This window comes from Mercenaria mercenaria, chromosome 10 (assembly GCF_021730395.1).
Source record: "Mercenaria mercenaria strain notata chromosome 10, MADL_Memer_1, whole genome shotgun sequence".
Taxonomy (NCBI): Eukaryota; Metazoa; Mollusca; class Bivalvia; order Venerida; family Veneridae; genus Mercenaria; species Mercenaria mercenaria.
The window spans coordinates 66,953,797-66,969,571 of record NC_069370.1 but is presented as its reverse complement, the minus strand read 5'-3'; the positions used below and the strand labels follow the sequence as shown (position 1 = coordinate 66,969,571).

At 34.1% G+C, this 15,775-nt stretch overlaps 1 protein-coding gene across 4 annotated transcripts in view; it reads left to right on the top strand.

The window, feature by feature from the left end:
* Window positions 1-14,563, top strand: part of LOC123561364 (dixin-like) — a 48,608-nt gene extending 34,045 nt beyond the window's left edge. For all 4 annotated transcript variants that reach the window (XM_045353673.2, XM_045353671.2, XM_053553264.1 and 1 more), the window contains one exon: window positions 376-14,563. In XM_045353673.2, coding sequence (XP_045209608.2) covers window positions 376-453 — 78 coding nt within the window. In that variant the 3' untranslated portion in view covers window positions 454-14,563. The remainder of the gene's footprint in view (window positions 1-375) is intronic.
* Window positions 14,564-15,775: the final 1,212 nt, after the last annotated feature.

The following is a 15,775-nucleotide window of genomic DNA, read 5'->3' as shown; positions in this document are numbered from 1 at the left end:
CTGACTGAATGATGAACAGTGCAGATCATGATGTGCAGGCTGATCATGATCCACACTGGTTGCAAAAGCTTGTCCCTCAATTATGAACAAATGCACAAAGTCATGAGCTTCTGTAAGAAAAAGGTTATTAAATAAAAAGTGTCATTTGTTTCATTTCTTCTGTCATGGTAGAATATTTTATCCAAGAAGAAAAATCTGTCAGTTGTTATAGGTATGGATCAATATTCAGTTCTCAATTACTTGGGATTAACAGTTTCCCTCAAGTGGAATAGTCTGATCTACACCTATAACCAGTAAGTTCTTACAGTTCTTTCAAAATATAAATAACCATTTTTTTTTTGCATACCGAATGTTCCTGTTTTTGTTATGTTTCAGATTTCCAATGAAGAAAGTATAATTCCTGGTTGGGAGGGAAAGATTGTAGCTTGGATAGAGAAAGATACTGGCCAGTAGCTGTTGTATATGTTATGATTCTACAATTTGTTTCCATGGTGATAATAGGCTGTCTGATTGTTATCTAGATAAGCTTGTAGGCTTTAATATGTAAAGACCTAAGACTATAATGAAAAGGAGTATTACAATATTAAATATGTAAAATACAGTTGTACTGAAGCAACAAAAGACTCACAATAACTTGTTACATATTTACAGTCAATGTTTTGTTTGGGTCAGATATTGGACCAGGCTAATGAAAGGTTCTGTCAAGTATGTATGACAGATGAACCAAGTAATTGTTGCAGCAATTAAACAAGTATGAAGTAGTCCAAAGTATAGAAGGAGGAAACCAGAGAAATCAAAATATGTTACTGTAAACACCAAATTTGTAACTGTAAACATCAGATGTGAAACTGTAAACACCCAAATATTATCATAAACACCAAATTTAACACCAAAACTATAAACAGAAATTACAGAAATGGTAGAATTTTTAATAGTTTCAGCTACATGAAGAATCTATTATTTGATAGTCATGGAATTGTTTATGTTATTAAATAGAAAAGTTGGTAAATTTTGCAGAACAGTACTGCCTATCTGCCTTGTATTTTTTTTTTTTAGTTGATGTAAGCTTAAACAAAAATATGGGTTTGTTATAGATCAGAAGATTAAATGTTATCAGGAAGACACACTGCCAAATTTATAATTTATATAAATGGTTTGCTAGTGCTTACGCTTTCTTTCTGTTGATACTTCTATGTGTACTTTAGTATTTTTGTTTGAAAAACGAAATTAAAGCTATAAAATCAAATGATTACTTGCAGAGGGAGAACAAAATGACAGTAAATCAAACAGATTTTCAATGTTAAACTACTTATAACATAAAAGGTAGTGTATACAAGTTGCAGATACAGTCCAACTTCCACTCTCAGAAAGGGCGTTAGTAGATGTATCCTCAGAACAATAGATCATTTTGGGTTTTAAAGATTGACATTGGTGGCTACATGCTGCTTTTACCATCCTGATAATGACTTTTGTACCAAAGATTAGTGTCTTTGTAAAAATGTTGAATGATATATTGTAATTTCATATGGTACATCTAATAGTTGGTATATTTGTAATGCATTTAATAGCTTACATAGCTGAAGTTTATTCTCATGCCTAAGCATTTCATTATAACGAGAGTTGTATACTAATTTTTGAAGAATCTCTGCATGCTTTTGTAATGGATATACACATGCTATCTTGTTTAATTGAATACATTCCTTGGTTTTAGTTTTTGTAACAGTATTAATTATGACATTCCTGTGATTTTATATTGAATTTCAGTCATTATCAGCTTCAAAAATGATCTATTATACTGTAACTTCACTTCAGTATTGTGTAAACATAAAAGCCATACAGTATCATGCTTAATATTATCTGAATATAATAATAATCAACCCCTTTTAATTAGTCATTCCAGATAAACTATTTTGTATTGTCATTAAAATGCGGGTTTTCAGACATTCCAGCTTTTTTTCCACTGGATTTCATCTTAAAATTGGGCATTTGATGAACAAGTTAAAAAAATATGAATGCATAAAGCTACGTAAACGTTTTAATGTTACCACTTGCTTTTAAGCATTACATTAGAACCGGATGAAGTTTTCAGACATGAAAAATTTAATGGATTTATGCTAATGATGATTTTTAGATCGACTATTTGAAGAATAGTCTAGCTATTCTACTCACCCTGGCGTCGGCGTCGGCGTCACACCTTGGTTAAGTTTTTGCATGCAAGTACATACAGCTATCATTTAAAGGCATATAGCTTTGAAACTTATTTATTCTTTTTCTAGGTCAATTACCAACCTCACTGGGTCAAGTTCCATAACTCTAACATGTATTTTGAGCAAATTATGCCCCCTTTTGGACTTTTGAAAATTTTGGTTAAAGTTTTACATGCAAGTTACTATCTCCAAAACTAATGCAGATATTGAATTGAAACTTCACATGTGTCTTCGGGGTTATAAAACTAGTTGATAGCACCAAGTCCCGTAACTCTGACCTTCATTTTGGTCAAATTATGCCCCCTTTTGGACTTAGAAAATTCTGGTTAAAGTTTTGCGTGCAAGTACATACAGCTATTACCAAAAGGCATATAGATTTGAAACTTATTTTTTCTTTTTTTACATCAATTACCTACCTCACTGGGTCAAGTCCCATAACTCTGACATGTATTTTGGGCAAATTATGCCCCCTTTTGGACTTAGAAAATCCTGGTTAAAGTTTTACATGAAAGTTACTATCTCCAAAACTAATGCAGATATTGAATTGAAACTTTACATGTGTCTTCGGGGTTATAAAACTAGTTTATAGCACCAAGTCCCATAACTCTGACCTTCATTTTGGGCAAATTATGCCCCCTTTTGGACTTAGAAAATTCTGGTTAAAGTTTTGCGTGCAAGTACATACAGCTATTACCAAAAGGCATATAGCTTTGAATCTTATTTATTCCTTTTCTAGGTCAATTACCAGCCTCACTAGGTCAAGTTCCATAACTCTTAACATGTATTTTGAACAACTTATGCCCCCTTTTGGACTTAGAAAATTCTGGTTAAAGTTTACATGCAAGTTACTATCTCCAAAACTAATGCAGATATTGAATTGAAACCTAACATGTTTCTTCGGGGTTATAAAACTAGTTGCTAGCATCAAGTCCCATAACTCTGACATGTATTTTGGTCAAATTATGTCCCCTTTCGAACTTAAAACTCTTTTGATATTTAACATTTTGGGTAATAATTTCCTGCTTCTGTGACAATATTTCGAATAGTCGAGCTTGGCTGTCTTACGGACAGCTCTAGTTTTAAAATTATTGTTAGTTCTAGCTTTTTATGTTCATGTCTGAGGTCCTGAAGCTAACCCAACATTAACTGGTATAATAGGGTTTAGAGAGTTATCTACCTTAATTGATAATTTTTTTTCTTCTCAGTATCTCCAAATTTCAATAAGATTCAAGATAACCTTTTAATATGTAATGCATCAAGAAATCATGTGTTAGGGAATATAATACTTTAAGGCGGAGTGATTGAGAACTTGTTTAACTATGAAAAAAATATAAATGCTTGAAACAGAATCCTGTTTAACTCTGTATTTTAAAAAAGGAAAAAAGGTACATAAGGTTTCTAAACCAATTAAAGGAATTTTTCAGTTATTTAATCATATTGTGATGTTTTCAAAGTCAGTTTGTATTGTTTTGTGTGCTTTTCTATAAATTCAGGGCCGTCCTTAAGATGTATCTTGTTATAACTGTAAATTGTCTGTGCTGTTATCCTGGTGATCAAATTTAAATGCGGGTAGTTTGATGTGTGCTAATCTTTTCTATCACAAATTATATATTGTGTAGTAAACTGTTGCAAGCTTGCTGTATTGTTTGTTAAAATGTTGCAATTTTTGTTTTGCAACAAGGATGATAATAACCAGTTGGTGTGTTAAACTTTTGATAATTCACTTACTGTTAACCGGTTTCTGTTTTGTGCCTGTTAAAATTAATGTGATGTTAACATTGTATTGGTTTATTTATTGTGTTATGATTGTCCAGCCTCTTAAATGTATAAACAGTCAGACCTGTGCTATAGACCACTCCTGAATAAAAATCACCTGTATAAAACCTGTGTATAAGGCCAGTATTTTCTCTTCCCTTTTATCCATTTATAATGTAAATGCTTTCGTGTAGACTGTCACCAAAAACCGCTTTTTTCATTTCCCCAGGGCAGTCTTTATTGACTGCAGTCACGCATGTTGGAAAATAAATTTGTTTGGAAGGGAGAGTCAAAATGTGGTCACTGTAGGTGGTCTCAGATCACACAGTCAAGTGATTTCTGTTCATTTCTGGTCTGAGATCACGGGTTTTGCTGTACTTTATAATGAGTTTTTTGTTAAAGACATGATCAGGGTCATTTAAAACCTGGAAGCATAATATATTTATGGTTATGTTTTACTTTACTTTGATGATAAGAATATTGCCTAGTTCCCTTATAAAATGCCATCTATATACATGTTTACATTTATTATTTCATTTAAATATACCTCACAATGGATATTCCTGTATAGATAGTCACTCAGTATGTGTAGATGTATGGATAGAAAGGAACTTATTCCAAATAGCATGTCCCTTAGTTAATTTGTGAAAAAAAGCACCCATTTTGCTGACAAGACAGTTATTTTATATAAGACATAAGATTTGTTTCTGGCAGCTGCATTTCTAGCTTTTATTAATGTTTTACAATTAGAGTCATAGACTAAAATCATGTAATTTATTTGAAGAGGTCTGAACAACTTTATGCATAATACAGGGTAACATTGTGTACTTAAATTTTGGGTCAAAAATAGCTTTAAAATAGTTTAGCTGTGTTACAAAACTTAGAAGATGAAAATCATTTTGTTAATAATGATGCAACCTGCTGTAGAATGGGTAGTATTCACATCTTTTTTGTCGAGCCCGCTTGCGGAAGCGAAGACATAGTCCAAATGTCTGTTCGGTGTATGTGCGTGCGTGCATCCGTCCGGATTTGTTTGTCCGGACCATAACTTTGACATGCATGGAGCAATCTTGGTAATATTTGGTATGAATGTTAACCTCAGTGAGACAGAGTGTCATGCGCAAACCCCAGGTTCCTTTCTCAAAGGTCAAGGTCACTTACAGGTCAAAGGTCAAATTCAAAAATCACTTTGTCCGGAGCATTTCTTCTTCATGCATGAAGGGATTTTGATGTAACTTGGCACAATTGTTCACCATCATGAGACGGAGTGTCTTGCGCAAGAACCAGGTCCCTAGGTCTAAGGCCAAGGTCACACTTAGAGGTCAAAGGATACAAGAATGACAACTTTGTACGGAGCATTTCTTCTTCATGCATAGAGGGATTTTGATGTAACTTGGCACAAATGTTCACCACCATGAGACGGAGTGTCTTGCGCAAGAACCAGGTCCCTAGGTCTAAGGTCAAGGTCACACTTAGAGGTCATAAGTCAAATACAAGAATGACTTTGTCTGGAGCATTTCTTTTTGATGCATAGAGGGATTTTGATGTAACTTGGCACAATTGTTCATCATCATGCGACGGAGTGTCATGCCCAAGATCCTAGAATTACTTCCCTTTGTTGTTACTATAAATAGCTTATATTTGTAACTTTTTTATTACTGGTCGTAGGGAAAAATCAAGACCACTTTTCTGTAGTACAACATGCATGTTACATCCAATTTTCAGGTATAGTTTGACTTATCTCTACTGGTGCGGATTTTTGTGTGGACTTAGAATTTTTTTAAAAAAATTTTTAATTTTTTAATTTTTTTTTTTTTAGATTTATGTTCCTTTTTTGTTACTTTAAATAACCTATATTGTAACTTTTTGCAATCTCTTTTTTATTTGGCATACATGTTTGCCTCAATGAGACAAGGAGTGTCATGTACAACTCCCAGTCCTTTTGACAGCTGGCGGGCTCGACATATTGCCTGTGGGCATCTACTTTATTTCACAGTTTGATACAAAACAGACACTGATTTTGTAAAGGATTTTTCCTACTTAGTTGTGTATATTATAGGGAGATAATTCTTCTTAACGTTCATGTTTTAAATTATTAGCAGAAGATAAAACCTCCATGAATATTCCGGTTATTACCCAGTCTAAAGTATGCTAGGCTGTAGATTTAGAACAAATGTTCAAAACAATTTTATTATATTATCATATACATGGTATGTCTTCCATTGATGTTGGAGATGCCTTTGAAACATGGGTTCTATATAATATATACAAGTGTATTCATATTTACTGGCCTTTATGTAGAAAGAAAGCATTCATTTTTGTGAAATACCTGATTTTAGTAGATTTAGTGGTTGCGTGTATCCCAATAAAATAACACTTCCATTCATGTTATCATTAGTAATATAAGCTGTATGAATTTTTTTCTACAAAAAAGCTGTTTTGTGAATACCATTTTACTGTTACTAAAGATTTTTTTAAAATAAGGAATGAAACCACTATTTATCAGTGAAGTACTGGGTTCTATACTGTGATGATAGGTGCATCACTTTCCTCTGGATTTACCACAAAAATATGGTTTATCTGATTTAGGGTAAATACAGATTTTTGCTCACAGATTTAATTTCATTGTGCCATCTCTTATGTAAGAATTTATTAACCGTCACTTAATGACATTTACTCAGTGTACTAGACATTTTATTTACTGATCCATTTTGCAATTTTAATGCCTTCATGTTTATTATTTATAACCTGTATTTGGTATTGATATATATTTATTTGTTGCGTATTTTGCTAATTTTGACTTTTCAGAGCAGCTGTATTATTTTTTTCTGTGTTGTAGGTTCTGATTTTTTTCTGACTTTGGAACAAACTTTGTATTCTTTCCCTTTGCTCTTATTTTCACCCATCACCTTTCAACACCACCCCCATCCGCCCCTCCCCCTTCATCTCTGAATTTTGTCTCAAATCAGCTTGTTTGTATTTTAAGTTATATCAGTCTGGAATAGTGTGATGAGGGTCTTCAAAAAGAAGGTTTGTTTCTGACTCCATAGTCTTGTCTGATGTTGTTCTTTAAAGGTGAAAGTTTTTTTGTTGTTGACATAGTGGCATTGAAACATCATAGTTTTGTTTTGTTACAAATATTCTGCAGTGAGTGTATATGTTGATGATGCTAAACTGTCGTGTAATTGCTGGAAATAGCTTTTAATCCTCACTGTAGCAGGAAACAAACCCACTTTTTTTGGCCTTTGTATTACCTCAATACCTTTTTTGTATATAGATTATTAATTTAATATTTAATCCTTCTGTCTCACCTGCATTATTGATATCTAGTCAGACATTATATTTGTAATAATCATTCAGTTCACTAACAGTAACATTTTGCATCAAATTATTGTTGTTTTTGTGTCCTGTCTTAGATTTTTTAAGTTCCTTGATTTGTTCAAAACCAACCAACCACAGATATAAATGGAACATGTCTGTTTTGTAAAATCAAATATACTGCAAAGAAATTCCTATGTAATTTTGCTAAAATAGTAGAGCTATTTAATATGTCTATGGTTCATTATTTACATATAATAGAAATTCAATATAACAGGAAATTATCATATAACACAAAGTTAAATGGTGGCTGACTTGCTATCTGTTGTCCCTCTGCAGTGTTGGTTTGAGCCTACCAGAGTTCAGCCTTTTTTATGTATGAAAGGTCAACCGCCCATACTTGAGATAATGCAACAGTGGCCCTTCGAATAAAGCTGAACATTTGATATAGTTCTGCTAATTTCAGTTTGATATTAAACTCTGCAAAAGTTTGAACCATAAAACTAGCTGCAATTTGATCATAGTTTGGTTGAATACAAAATTAAAATGAAGTAAGGTTGGTATTTACCATTGAACTTAGATGTACTTCTGTTTTTTTGTGTTGTTTTTTGGAGTGGTGCTTGCTTTTTTTAGGTTTGTGTTATAATATGTTAAGAGCGCTACAGAAGGATGGATATTATATAATCAAAAGCATCATAAAGTTACCAAGAGAAAAATCATTAAAGTAGGGTACTAACAACTGACACCCTTACCAGATATTTAGGAGTACAATTTCACATTCTGTTTTGTACAATAATTGATGGAAACTTAGTGAAGTTAGATAATTATGATTTTTAGCTCAAATTTCGAAGAAAAAGTAGAGCTATTGCACTTGCCCCGGCATTGCCGTTTTTTTAAATTAAAAGTTTTTTTGATAAAGTCAGATATCTCTGTTACTCTTGAAACTTAAAATAGTTATTAACTATCAAAGTCTACACTAGGAGAAACAATCCCTATAACTCTGATTTGAATTTAGACAGAGTTATGCCCCCTTTTAACTTAGAATTGTTTGATATAAAGTCAAATATCTCTGTTACTATGAAAGCTTTTGACTTGAAACTTCAAATAGTTATTTACTATCAAAGTCTACACCAGAAGAAACAATCCCCATAACTCTGATTTGAAATTTGACAGAGTAATACCCCTTTTTAACTTAGAATTTTTGTGGTTAAAGTTTTATAAAGTTTTTACTGGCAAAGCTACACTAACTTGCCAAGTTAAAGTTCACAAACAGTTTTCCCATACACTTAAATGTTTTTCCCATATTTCTGTAAACACAATGGGACTTTCATGATTTTTATGCCCCCGAAGGGAGGCATATAGTTTTTGAACCGTCTGTCGGTCTGTCAGTCTGTCCGCAATTTTCGTGTCCGGTCCATATCTTTGTCATCAATGGATGGATTTTCAAATAACTTGGCATGAATGTGTACCACAGTAAGACGACGTGTCGCGCGCAAGACCCAGGTCCGTAGCTCAAAGGTCAAGGTCACACTTAGACGTTAAAGGTCATTTTTCATGATAGTGCATTCATGTCCGGTCCATATCTTTGTCATCCATGGATGGATTTTCAAATAACTTGGCATGAATGTGTACCACAGTAAGATGACGTGTCACGCACAAGACCCAGGTCCGTAGCTCAAAGGTCAAGGTCACACTTAGACGTTAAAGGTCATATTTCATGATAGTGCATTAATGGGCGTGTCCGGTCCATATCTTTGTCATTCATGCATGGATTTTAAAATTATTGGGCATGAATGTGTACCACAGTAAGACGACTTGTCGCGCGCAAGACCCAGGTCCGTAGGTCAAAGGTCCTAAACTCTAACATCGGCCATAACTATTCATTCAAAGGGCCATCGGGGGCATGTGTCATCCTATGGAGACAGCTCTTGTTTCTCATAAAGTAATACATATTAGTTAACTATGTTATGATGAAACAAATTCTTCCTTCTTAAATCGAAGGAAAAAAATAATAAAAAAATCTTTTACCAAGTTTGCATGCTTGCAACACTTTTATGCAAAGCATAACAATGAGGTGTTAATGGTATTTTGTAGTACTTTGTTTAAGGTATTAACAATATATCATTCAAGAAATAGATATCACAAGTCTTATATAAATTGGACTATTTTGTAGAAGTTGGAAATGTATGTAAGTTAACAGGAAAAAAAAATTTGTGGACATTGATTTGGCTGGTAATTGTGTACATGCGAAAAAAGGCAGTGAACTTTATCAGGAGATTATTATATACAAGTGAAATTGGACTGTAAAGTAAAGCTTTTTTCTGTAGTGTGTGTTCTATATGGTGTTGCTGTATTTATTAATATTTTCATTTTTTTGCAGCAAGTGTGGACAGGGTACAATTTGGAAAAACAGTACTAAAGTTACCTTCAATGTCATGTTTAAGTAATATGATAATCTTTTATCTGACTAAACAATTAGAGTCACATTTCAGTAATTTGAGAGGCAGTAAGTTTATATTAACAAAAATTGTTGGTACATGTACAAATAGTACTTTTTGATAAATTGGTAGTCTAATAGGTTTAAAGTGTCGAAATTCAGTACAATGCTTGACGTCATGATAAAATACTTGTGCAATGTAATTCTGAATCTTATAACTGTTACCGGTATATTAGTTAGCAAGCATTGTTTTTTTTTTAAAGTTTTTTATATTTCTAGTGAATTTTTTAGCACTGCATTTAGAATTTTCTCTAACTTGAAAGTTTGATCAAAAATTGGACATGTTAATTTTTGAAGAAATGATTTGTAGCTGTTATATGAATATTGTGCAATTACTGAGTGATATATTATTATTGTGTAGCATACTAACCTTCGTATGAAAATGGCATTTCTGTTTATTTCAGTCCCATCTTGAGCTTTGATTATGTAGTCCTATCTTTTCTACAGGTAGTTTGCTGTCCTATATTATATGTTTAAATGTTTTCTCAAAAGCCATATTCTGTTTACTTAAGAAATTTTGTTTTCTAAAAATTGCACTTTGTTTTATTAAGCTTCTTAGTTGTCAAAATCCAGAATATTGCAATATTTACACATTATAAGTATATGTATTCAAAATTTACTGGCGAAATTTAAATCTGAAATTTTCAAATAATTTTTATGTAGATTCTCATGTAGAGAGGAACTCAATTGAAATTATTGGAAAATGTGTAGCAAATTCTTCTCACTTTATGTATGTTTTTTTAGGTGAACTTGTATTCGCTTTGAAATTTCAACCCTTCATTTTGTCTTGAGGTAGTGGACCTGTATTGGCAGTCAACAATCGCCATGCAATTACATATTTTTAGCTCACCTGTCACGAAGTTACAAGGTGAGCTATTTTGACCGCTTGATGTCCGTCGTGCGGTGCGTCAAAATTTCTAAAAAAATCTTCTTGAAAACCACTGGGCAGAATTACACCAAACTTCACAGAAATGATCCTTGGGTGGCCCCCTTTCAAAATTGTTCAAAGAATTGAATTCCATGCAGAACTCTGGTTGCCACAGCAACCGAAAGGAAAAACTTTAAAAATCTTCTTGTCCAAAACCACAGGGCCTAGGGCTTTGATATCTGGTGTGAAGCATCATCTAGTGGTCCTCTACTAAAATTGTTCAAATTATCCCCCTAGGGTCAAATATGCCCCCGCCCCGGGGGTCACATGGTTTACAAAACCACACGGCCTAGGGCTTTGATATTTGGTATGTAGCATCATCTAGTGGTCCTCTACCAAGATTGTTCAAATTATCCCCCTAGGGTCAAATGTGGCCCTGCCCCAGGGGTCCCAAGTTTTACATAGACTTATATAGGAAAAAAAGTTTAAAAATCTTGTCTGAACCCACAATACTTAGACCTTTGATATTTGTTTTGTAGCACTGTCTTATATTCCTCAACCAAAATTATTGAAATTGTACCCCTTGGGTGAAAAGAGGCCCTGTCCTGGGGGTCCCAAGTTTTATATAGACTTATATAGAAAAAAAGCTTTAAAAATCTTCTTGTCTGAAACCATACGACCTAGGCTTTTGATATTTGGTATTATGCATTGTCTAGTAGTCCTCTACCAAAATTATTCAAATTATGCCCCTGGGGTTAAAAGAGGCCCCGCCGTGGGGTCACTTAGTTATTATGCGAGTTATATAGGAAAAATACTTAAAAAATCATCTGATCCTATTTCCAAGACTGTTTAATTATAATTACCTGATGACCCCAAGTAATATGATGTCACTTGACTGTGACCTTGACCTACTGACCTACTTTCTTGTTTTTAGCTCACCTGTCACAAAGTGACAAGGTGAGCTTTTGTGATCGCGCGGTGTCCGTCGTCCGTCCGTCCGTGCGTGCGTCCGTCCGTAAACTTTTGCTTGTGACCACTCAAGAGGTCACATTTTTCATGGGATCTTTATGAAAATTGGTCAGAATGTTCATCTTGATGATATCTAGGTCAAGTTCGAAACTGGGTCACGTGCCATCAAAAACTAGGTCAGTAGGTCTAAAAATAGAAAAACCTTGTGACCTCTCTAGAGGCCATATATTTCACAACATCTTCATGAAAATTGCTCAGAATGTTCACTTTGATGATATCTAGGTCAAGTTCGAAACTGGGTCACGTGCCTTAAAAAACTAGGTCAGTAGGTCTAAAAATAGAAAAACCTTGTGACCTCTCTAGAGGCCATATATTTCACAAGATCTTCATGAAAATTGGTCAGAACATTCACCTTGATGATATCTAGGTCAAGTTCGAAACTGGATCACGTGCCATCAAAAACTAGGTCAGTAGGTCTAAAAATAGAAAAACCTTGTGACCTCTCTAGAGGCCATATTTTTCATGGGATCTTCATGAAAATTGATCAGAACATTCACCATGATGATATCTAGATCAAGTTCGAAACTGGGTCACGTGCCATCAAAAACTAGGTCAGTAGGTCAAATAATAGAAAAACCTTGTGACCTCTCTAAAGGCCATATTTTTCATGGGATCTGTATGAAAGTTGGTCTGAATGTTCATCTTGATGATATCTAGGTCAAGTTTGAAACTGGGTCACGTCCGGTCAAAAACTAGGTCAGTAGGTCTAAAAATAGAAAAAGTTTGTGACCTCTCTAGAGGCCATATATTTCATGAGATCTTCATGAAAATTCGTCAGAATGTTCACCTTGATGATATCTAGGTCAAGTTCGAAAGTGGGTCACGTGCCTACAAAAACTAGGTCAGTAGGTCAAATAATAGAAAAACTTGTGACCTCTCTAGAGGCCATATTTTTCATGGGATCTGTATGAAAGTTGGTCTGAATGTTCGTCTTGATATCTAGGTCAAGTTTGAAAGTGGGTCACGTGCCGTCAAAAACTAGGTCAGTAGGTCAGATAATGGAAAAACTTTGTGACCTCTCTAAAGGCCATATTTTTCATGGGATCTGTATGAAAATTGGTCTGAATGTTCATCTTGATGATATCTAGGTCAAGTTCGAAACAGGGTCATGTGCGGTCAAAAACTAGGTCAGTAGGTCTAAAAATAGAAAAACCTTGTGACCCCTCTAGAGGCCATACTTGTGAATGGATCTCCATAAAAATTGGTCAGAATGTTCACCTTGATGATATCTAGATCAAGTTTGAAACTGGGTCACGTGCCTTAAAAAACTAGGTCAGTAGGTCAAATAATAAAAAAACCTTGTGACCTCTCTAGAGGCCATACTTTTCATGGGATCTGTATGAAAGTTGGTCTGAATGTTCATCTTGATGATATCTAGGTCAGGTTTGAAACTGGGTCAACTGCGGTCAAAAACTAGGTCAGTAGGTCTAAAATTATTAAAATATTTTGACCTCTCTAGAGGCCATATTTTTCAATGGATCTTCATGAAAATTGATCTGAATGTTCACCTTGATGATATCTAGGTCAGTTTCGAAACTGGGTCATGTGCGGTCAAAAACTAGGCCAGTAGGTATAAAGATAGAAAAACATTGTGACCTCTCTAGAGGCCATGTTTTTCATGAGATCTTCATGAAAATTAGTGAGAATGTTCATCTTGATGATATCTAGATAAAGGTCAAAACAGGGTCACGTACCTTCGAAAACTAGGTCAATAGGTCAAATAATAGAAAAACCTTGTGACCTCTCTAGAGACCATATTTTTCAATGGATCTTCATGAAAATTGGTCAGAATTTTTATCTTGATAATATCTAGGTCAAGTTCAAAACTGGGTAACATGAGCTGAAAAACTAGGTCACTATGTCAAATAATAGAAAAAACGACGTCATACTCAAAACTGGGTCATGTGGGAAGAGGTGAGCGATTCAGGACCATCATGGTCCTCTTGTTTAAGATACAGCCTTGAAATTTTGATGACATACACAGTTTTGCACACAAATCGTAAAACTGAATTTCATTGACCATGAATGTGACTTTCTTAATATTTTATCATCAGTTTGACATTTGAAACATGTAGCTCATGTTACTCAGGTGAGCGATCCAGGGTCATCATGACCCTCTTGTTGTTGTTTGTGTCAGCATGTATTTACGAGGATGTGTCTTTCAGTACCAGCCAGAAAATGCAAAAGTTGCATAGAGAATATGTAGTTGAACAGAAATTGCAGATTTTCATTACCATTCCCTTCCCTTAAATACTGCACACTGCTTGTCATACAATTATCATTGGATAGTTGTATCATTTCATTGATGCTGTAATGTTTATGTTTTCATTACGCTTTACCAAGTGTTAGTCCCATTCTTGAATGTATCAGGATTCATGGCTATAGTGTTAGTCCCATTCTTGAATGTATCAGGATTCATGGCTAGTGTTAGTCCCATTCTTGTATCAGGATTCATGGCTATAGTGTTAGTCCCATTCTTGAATGTATCAGGATTCATGGCTAGTGTTAGTCCCATTCTTGTATCAGGATTCATGGCTATAGTGTTAGTACCATTCTTGAATGTATCAGGATTCATGGCTATAGTGTTAGTCCCATTCTTGAACGTATCAGGATTCATGGCTAGTGTTAGTCCCATTCTTGAATGTATCAGGATTCATGGCTAGTGTTAGTCCCATTCTTGAATGTATCAGGATTCATGGCTATAGTGTTAGTCCCATTCTTGAATGTATCAGGATTCATGGCTATAGTGTTAGTCCCATTCTTGAATGTATCAGGATTCATGGCTATTATGTTATACATGTTATCTGTGCTGTTATTTCACCTTTGAGTATAATGTTAACGCTTTATAAGTATGAGCATTAATGCAAATAAATGTATTAAAATTTGAAAGGTGTTTTTTTTTAATTATTTAATTAAGTAATTGTGACAGCAAAGCTGATTTGAAATAAGGTGGATACTTAAAATGTACTGCAGTAAAACACTGTATCCTTAGTGGAATTAGCAAAATAATAGAGTACAGAAAACCAAATTATTTGCTCAAGTTAGCCTGGATGCTGGAGTTATTTAAGATGAAGTGAGCAGTACTTGTGAAGCTGGAACATTCCTGTAACAAAGGTAAAGCAGGTAGTAAACTAGCCACTAGACAAACAATGATCTGGATAATACACAAATACAGGAAAGGAAGGGAAATACTTAACCACACTAACACTTTGGTCTGTTGAAATGAGCTGCACCATGAGAAACCAACATAGTGCCTTTGCGGCCAGCATGGATCCAGACCAGCGTGCTCTAAGCCCAAGTGTTCTCAAGTTATTGATCTAAATCCAGTGGTCATGGCCAACAAACAGACATGAATAATCAATATATCCAAATCTTTAAGTTGTGGTCGAGGGTTGGGGAGAGGACATAAATACAAGTTTTGAATACCTTAAAGAGAATTCCTGTAGTTTTTTTCCTTTCATAGAATTTTTTCAAATTCACATATATGACAGGAAAATTTGTGCTGAAAAGAATAAACAAATAAAAAAAATAGGTCACCAGGCTTGTTTTTGTGAAAAATTTCTTTGAACACACCCACTGTTGCTGAAACTGCCAGCGATTTTTTAACATTTTCATAATTTCCTGCTTTTTTATAAATACCGACCAAAATATACATCAAGACGGCACAATAAGGTTTATTCTTTTTACAGATTTTATCGTGTGCTTATTTGATATCATAGTCATATTTGTAATACTAGATCCTTACAATAATGGGTACAAATGGAAAAAAAGTCTTGTTTCATATTCACTTTTGTGAGCTTTTTTCAATGAAAAATACCCATAGTGAAGAATATTTTTTTTTAATTTTGAAAAAACTGTTTCATAGAATTTTTTCCTGCTTTTCTTGTATATAAATAATTGTATTGTGAGCATAAAAATGGCTAAAAATATATGGGTCACCAGGCTAAATTTTATGTTAAGACTGCTTGAATACAACACCCGTTCAGACGAAAATGGCGCGAACCTGACAAAATTGATTACATGTATATCTGCTAGAAGTTAAAAAAAAGGTTTAAAAATTTCTAATTCTTTCTATAATTGAATACTAAATAATCTGAAAGG